The 14,191-nt window shown below is 43.7% G+C and overlaps 1 protein-coding gene across 2 annotated transcripts in view; it reads left to right on the top strand.

The window, feature by feature from the left end:
* The first annotated feature begins 11,979 nt into the window (after nucleotides 1-11,979).
* The window catches only part of LOC140727991 (cilia- and flagella-associated protein 44), a 207,614-nt gene continuing 205,402 nt past the window's right edge, over nucleotides 11,980-14,191 (top strand). For both annotated transcript variants that reach the window (XM_073046057.1, XM_073046058.1), the window contains exons 1-2: nucleotides 11,980-12,090; nucleotides 13,024-13,146. In XM_073046057.1, the coding sequence (XP_072902158.1) occupies nucleotides 12,078-12,090; nucleotides 13,024-13,146 (136 nt within the window). In that variant the 5' untranslated portion in view covers nucleotides 11,980-12,077. The remainder of the gene's footprint in view (nucleotides 12,091-13,023; nucleotides 13,147-14,191) is intronic.

Raw genomic sequence — 14,191 nt, forward strand, 5'->3', positions numbered from 1 at the left:
AAATTCCAGACTTCTTGCAAGAAAGGCCAATGTGCCAGTTGGCTTCCCATCCATTTCTTGCATCTGCCACCTCTTTTTTTTGCAATTCATGTACAATCCACGTACTTTTTTTGCAATCCCTAAATGGACATTGAACCTATGAACACTACCTCACTTTCAAAAAAATATATATGTATTACTGTTTTGCACTATTTTAATCTATTTAATATATATATATATTTATTGTAATTGATTTACTTTTTTTCTTTCTATATTATCATGTATTGCATTGAACTGCTGCTGCAAAGTTAACAAATTTCACGACACATGCTGGTGATATTAAACCTGATTCTGATTCTGATCTGGACACCATCAGGTGCAGCATGATGAATACCTGTCAAATTGATTGCTAATGAATTATGTTTATCACCACCAAGACTAGCAAAAGCATTGAATTTACTCACTCCAACTCAAATGCACCCCAACTGACTCAGGCACCATGTTCTTAATTGACCCTATGTCATCTGAGCTCATATGTAGCTTAAACCCACAGTGATCCGTTCATTAACAATGATTCCAAATTACATCCTTATTTGCCATATTTTGTTTGTTAACTCTCATGTGAAGCATTCTGGGGTCTTTAACATTAATTCAGTTTTTTTCATATTCAAAAAGACATTAGGATAGTTGAGTCTCTGGGATCGGTCAGGATATACCCAAGGTTACTATGAGAAGTGAGGGAGGTGATTGCTGCACCATTGACGATGATATTTGTGTCCTCACTGGCCATAGGAGTAGTAACAGATGATTGGAGGGTGGCAAATGTTACTCCTTTGTTCACGAAGGGAATAGGAATAACGCTTGGAATTGTAGACCAGTGAGTCTTTCTTCAGTGGTGGGCAAATCATTGGAGAAGATCCTTAGAGACAGAACTAATGAGCATTTGGAGAAGTGATAGTCAACATAAACCATAGGAGCAGAATTAGGCCATCTGGCCCATCGAGTCAGCTCCACCATTCAATCCTTTCTTTTAAATCTCCTCCTCAACCCCTTACTTGGCCTTCTCCCCATAACCTTTGATGCCATGTCCAAGAACCTATCAATCTCTGCCTTAAATACACCCAGTGACCTGGGCTCCACAGCTGCATGTGGCAACAAATTCCACAAATTTGCCACCCTTTGGCTAAAGAAATTTCTTAGCATCTCTGTTTTGAAAGGGTGCCCCTCTATCCTGGGGCTGTGCCCTCTCGTCCTAGACTTACCCACCATGGGAAACATCCTTTCCACATCTACTCTGTCTAGGCCTTTCGACATTTGAAAGGTTTCAATGAGATCTCCCCTCATCCTTTTGAATTCCAGTGAGTACAGACCCAGAGCCATCAAACATTCCTCATATGATAACCCTTTCATTCCTGGAATCATCCTTGTGAACTTTCTCTGGACCCTCTCCAATGCCAGCACATTTTTTCTAAGATGAGGAGCTCAAAACTGTTCACAATACTCAAGGTGAGGCTTCACCAGTGCTTTATAAAACCTCAGCATCACTTCCTTGCTCTTGTATTCTAGACCTCTTGTAATGAATGCTAACATGGCATTTGCCTTCCTCACCACTGACTCAACCTGCAAGTTAAGCTTCAGGGTGTTCTGCACAAGGACTCTCAAGTCCCTCTGCATCTCTGATTCCTGGATTTTCTCCCCGTTTAGAAAATAGTCCGTACATTTATTTCTACTACCAAAGTGCATAACCACGCAATTTCCAGCATTGTATTTCATTTACCTCTTTCTTGCCCATTCTTCTAATCTGTCTAAATCCTTCTGCATCCTTCCTGTTTCCTCAACACTACCTGCTCCTCCATCAATCTTCGTATCATCTGCAAACTTGGCAAAAAAGCCATCCATTCCATCATCTAAATAATTTATATTCAGCATAAAAAGAAGCGGTTCCAACACCAGCCCCTGTGGAACACCACTAGACACTGGCAGCCAACCAGAAAAAAATCCTTCTATTCCCACTTTATTGCCTATGCTATCAGTCAATGCTCTAACCATCTTAGTAACTTTCCTGTAATACCACAGGCTCTTAGCTTGGTAAGCAGCCTCATGTGTGGCACCTTGTCGCCTCCGGTTCATTACATAACACCCAATCCAGTATAGCTGATCTCCCGGTAGGCTCAACGACAAGCTAAAAATCTATCTCTTAAGCATTCAATAAACTCACTTTCTTGAGATCCATTATCAACCTGATTTTCCCAATCTGTTAAAATCTCCCATGACTACCATAACATTGCCCTTTTGACTTGCCTTTTCTATTTCCTGTTGTAACCTGTGGTGCACCTCCCAGCCACTGTTGGGAGGCCTGTATATAACTGCCATCAACGTCCTTTTACCCTGGCAGTTCCTTAACTCAACCTACAAGAATTCAACATCTTCTGATCCTATGTCACATCTTTTTACTGATTTGATGCCATTCTTTACCAGTAGAGCCACACCACACCCCTCTGCCTACCTTCCTATCCCTCCGATGTAACGTGTAACCTTGGACATTCAGCTCCAACTACAGTCATCCTTCAGCCACGATTCAGTGATGGCCATAACATCATTCCTGACAATCTGTGATATTGCAACTAGATCATTCACCTTATTTCTTATACTATGTACATTGAGGGACAACACCTTAAGTACCATATTTGCTATCCTGATTCTGCATCCCTAATGATTTGATACTCAGCCCTTTGGCTGTAACTAAGTCCCATTACCTGTCTGCCCTTCATGACAATCTGACTATCTGCTATCTTTACTTTTTTACCATCTGTCCTATCCTGAGTCCCTTCACTCTGGTTCCCACCCCCCTGCCAAATTAGTTTAAACCCTCCCCAACAGCTGTAACAAACCTGCCTGCGAGAATATTGGTCCCCCTCGGGTTCAGGTACAACCCGTCACTTTTGAACAGGTCATACCTCCCCCAGAAGAGACCCCAATGATCCAAGAACCTGAAGCCCTGTCCCCTGCACCAGCTTCTCAGCCACGCATTTATTTGCCAAATCATCCTGTTTCCACTCCCACTGGTGCGTGGCACAGGCAGAAATCCAGAGATTACTACCCAGGAAGTCCTGCTTCTCAACTTTCTACCTAGCTCTCTAAATTCTCTTTTCAGGACCTCATTGCTTTTCCTTCCTGCCATTGATACCAATATGTACCAAGACATCTGACTGCTCCCACTCCATCTCCAAAATGTTGTGGACATGATCTAAGACATCCCTGACCCTGGCACCTGGGAGGCAACATTCTATCCGGGTGTCCTGTTCACGTCCACAGAATCTCCCGCCTGTTCCCCTCACTATCGAGTCCCCTATCACTACCGCTCCCTTCTTCTCTCAGTTTCCCTACTGCACCGTGGACCCATGCCCAGTGCCTGTAACCCGGTCATCATGGCATTCTCCCTGGAGGTCATCCCCCACAAAACATCCAAAGCGGTCTACTTGTTTTTGAGGGGAATGGCCAAGGGGTGCTCTGCTCTAACTGCCTATTTCCATTTCTCCTGACGGTCACCTCCTGCAACTTTGGAGTGACTACCTCCCTGTAACTCTGATCAATTATATCCTCGCTCGCCCATACAAGCTGAAGGTCATCCAGTTGCTGCTCCAGATCCCTAACACGGTCTTCAAGGAGCTGCAGCCGGATGCACTTCATGCAGATGTAGTTCCCCTGAGAGACTCTGAGTCTCCCAGTTCTCCAACATCCGGCACAAAGAGCACAGTGGAGAGAGGAAAGAAAAACAAAACGGAAACTGTAACAGACACTTTACACAGAGCCGATGCCTCTTCCTAGCTGACACCTCTTCCTAGCCAAAGTCTCTTTTAGCCGAACATAGCTTTGCGAGGAGAAGATCATGTCTTACAAATTTGCCTGAATTCATTGAGGATGTGACAAAGCACATAGATAATGGTAAAGCACTGGATGTGGTGTATATGGATTTGATAAGGTTCCCCATGGTGAGCTCATTCAGGCAGTCAGGAGGTATGGGATCCTGGCAGTGTGCATTCAGAATTGGCTTGCCCTTAGAAGGCAGAGGGTGTTTGGATATGGTGTGTATTCTGTCTGGAGGTCGGTGTTCCACAGAAATCTGTTCTGGAACCCCTATTACTTGTGATTTTATAAATGTCTTGTTGAGGGAGTGGAAGAGTGGTTAGTAAGTTTGCAGATGACAAAAATTTGGTGATCACAAAGTACACTGCAGATGCTGTGGTCAAATCAACACGTACAAACAAGCTAGATGAACTCAGCTCTGGGGATCTCCCATCCACTGCCACCAACCTCATAGTTCCCACACCCCGCACTTCCCGTTTCTACCTCTTACCCAAGATCCACAAACCTGCCTGTCCAGGTAGACCTATTGTCTCAGCTTGCTCCTGCCCCACTGAACTCATTTCTGCATACCTTGACACTGTCTTATCCCCCCTTGTTCAATCTCTTCCCACCTATGTTTGTGACACTTCTCACGCTTTGAATTTTTTCAATGATTTTAAGTTCCCTGGCCCCCACTGTCTTATTTTCACCACGGACGTCCAGTCCCTATATACCTCCATCCCCCACTGAGATGGTCTCGAAGCTCTTCGCTTTTTTTTGGATTCCAGACCTAACCAATTCCCCTCTACCACCACTCTCCTCCATCTGGCGGAATTAATTCTTACTCTCAATAATTTCTCCTTTGGCTCCTCCCACTTCTTCCAAACCAAGGGTGTGGCCATGGGCACCCATATGGGTCCCAGTTATGCCTGCCTTTTTGTTGGCTTTGTGGAACAGTCCATGTTCCAAGCCCATATGGGTATCCATCCCCTCTTTTCCTTCGCTACATCGAAGACTGCATTGGCGCTGCCTCCTGCACGCATGCTGAGCTCGTCGACTTCATTAACTTTGCCTCCAACTTTCACCCTGCCCTCAAATTTACCTGGTCCATTTCCGACACCTCCCTCCCCTTTCTTGATCTTTCTGTCTCCATCTCTGGAGACGGCCTATCTACTGATATCTACTATAAGCCTACAGACTCTCACAGCTACCTGGACTATTCCTCTTCCCACCCTGCCTCTTGCAAAAAGGCTATCCCCTTCTCACAATTCCTCCGTCTCCGCCGCATCTGCTCTCAGGATGCGGCTTTTCATTCCAGGATGAAGGAGATGTCTTCCTTTTTTAAACAAAGGGGCTTCCCTTCGTCCACCATTAACTCTGCTCTCAAACGCATCTCTCCCATTTCCCGCACATCTGCCCTCACCCCATACACCTGCCACCCCTCTCGGGATAGGGTTCCCCTTGTCCTTACCTACCACCCCACCAGCCTCCGGATCCAACGTATAATTCTCCGTAACTTCCGCCACCTCCAACGGGATCCCACTATCAAGCACATCTTTCCCTCCCCCCTCTTTCTGCTTTCCGCAGGGATCGCTCCCTATGCGACTCCCTTGTCCATTCATTCCCCCCCCCCCCCAATCCCTTCCCACCGATCTGCCATGTGCAGAAGTTCGCTGATGACACGGCCATAGTGGGGTGTGTCAGGAATGGACAGGAGGAGGAGTATAGGAAACTGATACAGGACTTTGTGATATGGTGCAACTCAAACTACCTGTGTCTCAATATCACCAAGACCAAGGAGATGGTGGTGGACTTTAGGAGATCTAGGCCTCATATGGAGCCAGTGATCATTAATGGAGAATGTGTGGAGCAGGTTAAGACCTACAAGTATCTGGGAGTACAGTTAGACGAGAAGCTAGACTGGACTGCCAACACAGATGCCTTGTGCAGGAAGGCACAGAGTCGACTGTACTTCCTTAGAAGGTTGGCGTCATTCAATGTCTGCAGTGAGATGCTGAAGATGTTCTATAGGTCAGTTGTTGAGAGCGCCCTCTTCTTTGTGGTGGCGTGTTGGGGAGGAAGCATTAAGAAGAAGGACGCCTCACGTCTTAATAAGCTGGTAAAAAAGGCGGGCTCTGTCGTGGGCAAAGTACTGGAGAGTTTAACATCGGTAGCTGAGCGAAGGGCGCTGAGTAGGCTACGGTCAATTATGGAAAACCCTGAACATCCTCTACATAGCACCATCCAGAGACAGAGAAGCAGTTTCAGCAACAGGTTACTGTCGATGCAATGTTCCTCAGACAGGATGAAGAGGTCAATACTCCCCAATGCCATTAGGCTTTACAATTCAACTGCCAGGACTTAAGAACTTTTTTTTTAAAGCTATTATTAATGCTTTTTGAGTTAGTGATTTAGATGCATATCATATTATTACTGAGTTAAGTATTGTATGTAATGAGTTTTTGCTACAACAAGTGTATGGGACATTGGAAAAAAAAATGTTGAATTTCCCCATGGGGATGAATAAAGTATCTATCTATCTATCTATCTTATCCTTGTAAGCGGAACAAGTGCTACACCTGCCCTTACACTTCCTCCCTCACCACCATTCAGGGCCCCAGATGGTCCTTCCAGGTGAGGTGACACTTCACCTGTGAGTCGGCTGGTGTGGTATACTGTGTCCGGTGCTCCCGGTGTGGCCTTTTATATATTGGTGAGACCCGACACAGACTGGGAGACCGTTTCTCTGAACATCTACGCTCGGTCCACCAGAAAAAGCAGGATCTCCCAGTGGCCACACATTTTAATTCCACGTCCCATTCCCATTCTGACATGTCTATCCAAGGCTTCCTCTATTGTCAAAATGAATCCAAACTCAAGTTGGAGGAACAACACCTTATATACCGGCTGGGTAGCCTCCAAGCTGATGGCATGAACATTGACCTCTATCTTCCGTTAATGCCCCTCCTCCCCTTCTTACCCAATACCCTGACATATTTAGTTGTTTGTTTTTTTTCCTTCTCTCTGCCCATCACCCTGCCTGGTCTCCATCTCCCTCTGGTGCTCCCCCACTCCCCCTTTCTTTCTCCCGAGGCCTCCCGTCCCATGATCCTTTCCCTTCTCCAGCTCTGTATCACTTTTGCCAATCACCTTTCCAGCTCTTAGCTTCACCCACCCCCTCCGGTCTTCTCCTATCATTTCACATTTCCCCCTCCCCCCACTACTTTCAAATCTCTTACTATCTTTCCTTTCGGTTAGTCCTGACGAAGGGTCTTGGCCCAAAACGTCGACAGCGCTTCTCCCTATAGATGCTGCTGTGTTCCACCAGCGTTTTGTGTGAGTTGTTAGATGAACTCAGCAGGTCGGGCAGTATCCGTTGAAAGGAGCAGTCAATGTTTTGGGCCAAGACCCTTCGTTAGGAATTTGGTGATGTTGTGGATAGAGCAGAAGATTGCCAAGGGTTACAATGGGACCTCGAAAGGATGCAGAGCTGAGCTGAGAAGTTGTAGAAGAACTTAACCTAAAAAAAGTGTAAGGTGATTCACTTTGGAAGCTGAAATTTCAAGGCAGAATCGAGAGTTAATGGCAGGATTCTTAGCAGCATGCAGGAACAGAGGGATCTTGAGGTTCATGTGCATAGATCCCCAAAGTTGCAGCATCAGTTGCTAGGGTAGTTAAGAAGGCAGATGCTACATTGGCCTTCATGAGTTCAAGAGCTGCAAGGTAACGTTTTAGCTCCATAAAACCCCAGTTAGACCACTCTTGGAACATTGTGTTCATTTCTGATCACCTCATTATAGGAAATATGTGGAAGCTTTAGAGTGGTTGCAGAGAAGATTTACCAGGATGCTGCTTGGATTAGAGGACACATCTAATGAAGATAGGTTGAGTGAGTTGGGGCTTTTCTCTTTGGAGAGGACGACGAGAAGTGACTTGATAGAGGAGTACAAGATGATAAGAGATATAGATAGAGTGGATAGCTGGAAACATTTTCCCAAGGCAGAACTGACTAATAAAAGAGGGGAATATTTTAAGACGATTGGAGGAAAGTATAGGGAGGATGTTAGAGGTAAGTTCTTTACACAGAGAGTGGAACACCCTGCTAGGGGTGGTGCTAGAGGCAGATACATTAATGGCCTTTAAGAAACTCTTAGATAGGCACAAGCTTGATAGAAAAATTGAAGGCTATGTAGGGGGGAAGGGTTAGACTGATCTTAGATTAAAAGCTCGGCAGAACATTGAGGGCTGAAAGGCCTGTACTGTGCTGTAATATCCTATGTTCATTCTTATTCTTATTTGCTACACAAGACTAATGGGTAATTTATGGTGTCCATAATCTTGTAAGGAATTTAAAGTATGGAGAAAAAGTATCTCTTCTGATAAAAGAGTTCAAAAGTGGTCGGCTTCACCTTAAAATCCTATCCAAGCTACTCAGAAAGAAATTAGGAGAAGCATCCCTTTATGCAAAGAAAATTGTGGATTACTTTCCTACAAAAAAAACTAATTAAACTAATATTAAATCATAGATTGGCAGAGTTTGTTATCAGAGGAGAGACGATGGTAATTAGGTAGAGATACAGGTTTATCACAGACTTATTGAATGGCATCTTCCTTCTACTATGTTTGATTTGTACTGGGAGGGTGGCTGGAAGATTAGTGACTAAATGCTAGCTGTTATAATCCAATGTGTTCACAATGGTACTGTGGATTAACCAATACATTGCAAAGACAATCTTCCTACTTTGACTCATCCAGTTAGTGGTGTCCTAGTGACTGACACTCAGATAAAGCATAATGACACTGTCAGTTATTTTTTTGAAATAAATATTGCATTTACATTGCATGTTTCACAACACAAACACTCAAAATCTTTTTTACAGTGTATGGAAGACTCTTAAAGAGGACCTACTTTTACAATAAATCATGCTTTCTGAGATCGCCAAATCTTACCTTCCCATAAAGTCTGTGAATGCACCAGATAGGAAGGGAACTTGCTTAACTTCCTTGTCAGTAATTTTGAGCTGAGTTGGCCAACTAAAGTTATTACCAGAAGAAACTCACATTCATACAGTTCTATCAGTTGTCTTTACTGGTTCAGTTTGAAGAGAAAAACTGATTCCAGTCACCTGGTTGTATTTCAATAGCTTTGTAACCACCTCTGCCAGTAGTTTAAACATTTCATGGTTCTTTTTGGTTAAGCCTCTCTCCTCATTCTTACACAATTTCTCTCCAATTATCTGTACAAGCATCTCTACTTCTCATACTAATTTCCTCATCCCCTCTTCCCTCAGCTCATGAAAACAACTCTTCTTTTAACCCCATCCATCTTGGTGACAAAGAAAAACCCTGCCCCTTCAGGGGACATCGAGGATCTGATAACCCCACCGTGGTAATTGTCCATGGCCCATCTCTCAGGACCAGATAAGGAGAACAGCCTCCCTCGGGAAGGGCAGGAACCCAGCAATAACTCAATAGCTCAATCATAATTATGATGGGGTGGCAGTGACATAACCTTTTTCTTGAGATCTGAGCATTCAGGAGGGAATCTCTTAATCTCATTAATAATTTCTTACTTAGGAAGGTTGGACACAGGTTCAGGGATCTTTCATTTTAACCTCGGGTACTCAGGACACAGACTCGTGATTCTGGGAAGCCAATGGAAAACTGGCCAATCAGTAATAATTCTCCTGGACCAGTCAATCACACAGACATGCTGAGACAACCATGGATACCCAAGGATAAGAGGGATCTCTGCAGAATGAACCCAATGGAAATTTAATGTTTCATTGTGATTCCCCATCTGAAAGCCAAATGGCCTGAAAGTGTAACAAACCCTACCCTGCTCAAGAGGCCTCCCATCCAAGGGGATTATCAAGCTTAGAGATAGGGACCCCATCCCTGAATCTAAAAAGCTACCTGCTGAACCTGAGTCAACAATGCCTGATGGGAAACTCCTTTCCATATCAATTGAGAGGATATATGTACCCCCAAGGAAGTACCTATGGGAGAAGCCCCAAAGAGTGTTACAGATCTACCCTCACTGTTTCTGTCATGTTTGGTGACCGAGAGGTGTGTCCTGCCCAACTGCATGTGAGTAGATTAGTGTAAAATCTGTAAGAGGAAATGGTAAGGTTGGTGGAGGGTGAAGGTAGGTAGGATAGAGGCTGGGGAACTCTTGGCACCACTGTTCTGACAGATGGATGTCCAGACAAATGGCTAAATCGATTAGCCCATTAAGGTCCAGTACCAGATCACAAGCTGCCAGTTCATCTTTAAGATTGTTGTTGAGCCCTCTGTAGAACATGGCTACCAGAACTGGGCCATTCCATCCACACTCCAGAGCCAAAGTTTTGAATTCAATTGACTAGTCTGCCACTCTCCCTTACCCCGTCTTATGCCAAGAAGTCCCACTGATGGGGTGATTTAATACTCCCTTTAGGGCACAATAAATGGGTCAATAAAAAAGCATTTAGGGTCCCCTCTCTCCCACTTAACTGTTGCCCAACCCAGAGCTTTACCAGAGAGGAGGGAAGTAATGTAAGCCACTTTACTTCATTTGGTAGGAAACTTGTGCAGCATCAGTTTGAACACCAGACAACGCTGGGTTATAAACCCATGGAAGACTCGGCACTTCAGTCGAAGTACTCCAGAACAGGCAGATTTAGAGAGCTATTGGCACTCTCCTCCCGAGGTTATAGTGTACCTAATTCCTGGGCTTTCAGATTTTCTTTGATGCAGGAGAGAGAGAGTTGGCTATTTCCTGCAGCTGCTGCCCATGTTTATTGACTGGGGCACTTTGTTTAGCCAGATATGATTGGTCGCCGAATCCTGTTGCGTTCTCCTTTCTGGCTTGATGTTACTGTGAGTGTCCCTGGCGAACTGGAGTGCAGAAATCAGAGAGACCTCGGCAACTCATAGAAAACAAAAGATTGATTACAGAAATTAACCAACAAAACTAACATGAACTCCAGCAAACTGTACAGAATCTTGCAGATGTGAAATCACTCACAACACACAGAAGAACTCGGCCTGAATTTTACCAAAGATCCACAACAACCAAGCAAAGAGGCGTTGGCATGCAACACCCCCACCCCCACCCCACAAAATACACCCTGGAGCATGTAGGAATTCAGGACCAATCATGTAATATAGGTGCCCAGATGAAGCAATAATCCCCAAATACAAGTGTAATGCAAGACATTGAAAATACTATGGTAAAAGATCCAAAATTGAATAAAAGTGATAAATACAAAGAGAGCTTAACAATCCCCACGATCCCAATTGAAACACCTGCAACACAAAGTGAAAACCCAGAGCTGGAAAGTAAAGACAAACAATTTTCCAAGGGCTGAAATGGCTAACACGAGGGGGCACAGATTTAAGGTGCTTGTAAGTGGGTACCAAGGGGCTGTCAGGGTAAGTGGTGGGTGCGTGGAATGCACTGCCGGTGGCGGTGGTGGAAGCGGATACAATAGGTCTTTTAAGAGACTCTTAGATAGGTACATGGAGCTTAGAAAAATAGAGGGCTATGCACTAGGGAAATTCTAAGCAGTCTCTAGAGTAGGTTACATGGTCAGCACAATATTGTGGGCTGAAGGGCCTGTAATGTGCTGGTTCTATGAAACTGTGAACAAGATTTACAAGTTAACATATAAAGTAACAATCATAGTTTCTCCAAGTCTTAACTTATTCCCAATAGGTTTTAAGAGTGGTAAACGCCACAATCAACGTTAGAGTAAATCTCATTTATCTGCATTTCAGACAAACTCAACCTTTAACCCCATCAAAGTATTTTGATGCGATAATGGTCTAACATTTAACGGAATGACTTTTCCGGACAGATCAATTCATGAATTTTCAAGAACAGGATAAATATGGTATAATCAGATTGTCATTGGTGAATTTAAAAAAAATAGGAATTTCTAAGATCAGCTGTGCACACGAGAACAGAACGCCACCCCTGGTGTAAATCTGGAACCCTTTACGCACCATGTATGAGCCCTCCCTCCGCCCGTCAGGCAGCCTTCACCGTAACCCACAGAAATAAATCTTTTATGCTCATCAGTGTATTCACACACACACAAGCATTTCCAATCTGCCACCATTTGGACATCCCTGCCAGCGCCAATACCCACCGCAGCTGCCCGCTCCCTAGCAACCACTAATCACGGCCTAGCTGACTCGTCCACCATCCCAGAAAGCACCGCTGCCCGCTCGAGTCGGATCCTTCGTTGCTGGGCAACGGCTTAAACATGGAGACCGAGGGTGAGTGAGAGAAACGAGATGTAGCCTTGGGAGAGGGACAGACATAGGGGCACGGAGGGAGGTAGGAGGAGGAAGGTGATGAAGTGAGTGCGCAGAAGGGGAGATGAAGAGAGGTTATGGTACTGGGGCTTTTCTCAGGCACAGGGGTTTCCCTCCTACATCCCAAAGATGTGTCTGTTCATAGATTAATTGGTTACTGTAAATTCCCTCTAACGTGTAAATTATTTTAAATCTGAGGAAGAACTAATGGGTCTTTGGGAAGAATAAAATGCATAGCGTAAGATTTGTGTAAAAATGGGTGTTTAATGGACAGTGCTCACTTATTGGGCTGAAGGGCCAGTTTCTGTCTTGTGTTTGTTTACGATCCTATGAGTCCATTTAGACACAGAGTTCTTCTATTTTGATATTCAAAACTGTATTTTGGGACCAACAATAACGCAGCAGTTGAGGTGGACGCAGGATTAGAGCTATGTGAGGTTTTATTGGAAAACACATCTTTCAGTTTGAAGAATTCACACTCACTTCAGATAATCAAGATTCCCAAAAGCAGAAATCTGTTCTTTAATGTTTTCCATCGCCCAGAACTGGTGACTAAGTGATCTTGTCCACATTTTAAAGTAGTTTTGCTCATCAGTGTCTGCTATCCTAACAAAGCAGAGCAAAAATCATCACCGAATCTAACACTGTTGTAGTTATGGGAACATTAAAATGTACAACATGTGGGTTCATTGCAATTGGTGTACCCTAATATTGATTCTGATGCAAAGTTATTAATCTAAGTTGTTAATATTGTTTTCTTCACAAGTCATGCCTCAGTGTTTTCAGCAGTTTGTTTTTGCAAAATACAGTGAAAGTGGAATCAAATTGGGTGTTTTTAATGGATTGTTACAATTCATTAAATAATTCTTTCTTTTTGTTTATCACAATAACAAGAGGGGAAAGAGCAGGAGATGTCTTCGCAAGTCCCTGATTCTGATGCTCCTGCTGATGACCAGAAAGATGAAAATAGTGAATATAATGTGCCAGAGGATGAAACTGCTTCAGCTGAAGAGGAAGGTGATTTCTCATAACTATTTCATTAGTGTCATCAAATTTTGTGCCACGTTTTATTCTGGGGACTTGTAAAATTTTATTACATTGAAGATTTTATATCAGTGTAATAAATGTAATCAATGTAATTTTATATAATGATTTTACTATTTCCTTTCTACATTCTTGTTATGTGCCATTACTGACTAGAGATTTGAGTGGTATTGTCACTTGTCCAGAGCCATGACTCATTTGACTGGCAGCTGAGGGTTTGGCTTTTCCAGACTTAGAGCTCAGTTAATAAATTGGTTTAGTTGGTCCACTCAGGGATCAAACTCTTTCTGTCTGTCAGTGTCTCAAGTATGTTTAAGGGGAAGTTCTTTTCAATTATTTCACATGCTAACATTCAGATACCATTTGAAGATGACAATCAGAAGAGTGTCAGAAGTTAACAAATAACATGTAAAGGGTGTTTTAACATTTGTTTACTGATTTGAGTTCTGATGATGGACATTGTTTGATCTGCTTAGGATTCTTCTTTAGGTCTTTAACATCTTCCTAATGCTTCAGATGATGCTTCAAGCACACCGTGGTCCAGCCCCTCCTGAAAAAACCCCCCAATTTAGACCCTACCTTACCTAGTAACTACAGACCTATTTCTAAACTTCCATTCCTGTCAAAGGTTATTGAAAAGGTTATTCTTAGTCAATTGCTGCCCTACCTACACCAAAGCAACATCTTGGAAAGATTTCAGTCAGGTTTTAAGGCTTATCATAGCACAGAGTCTGCCCTGCTGAAAGTGTAAAATGACCTGCTCTCCTCTCTACTGACTCAGGTGACTCTGCTTTCCTAATTCTTCTTGACCTCAGCACAGCGTTCAATACTGTGGATCATGCCATTTTAGTAGACTGTCTCCAGTACAGGGTTGGTGTTGATGGCATTGCCTTGAACTGGTTCACATCCTACCTCAAAAATAGAAGCTTCTCCATCAACATAGGCAAATATTCCTCTTCCCCAGCTAGTTTCTCCTGCAGCGTCCCACAAGGTTTCATCCTAGGTCCCATTCTTTTCT

The sequence above is a fragment of the Hemitrygon akajei genome, chromosome 5 (genome assembly GCF_048418815.1).
Source record: "Hemitrygon akajei chromosome 5, sHemAka1.3, whole genome shotgun sequence".
Classification (NCBI taxonomy): domain Eukaryota; kingdom Metazoa; phylum Chordata; class Chondrichthyes; order Myliobatiformes; family Dasyatidae; genus Hemitrygon; species Hemitrygon akajei.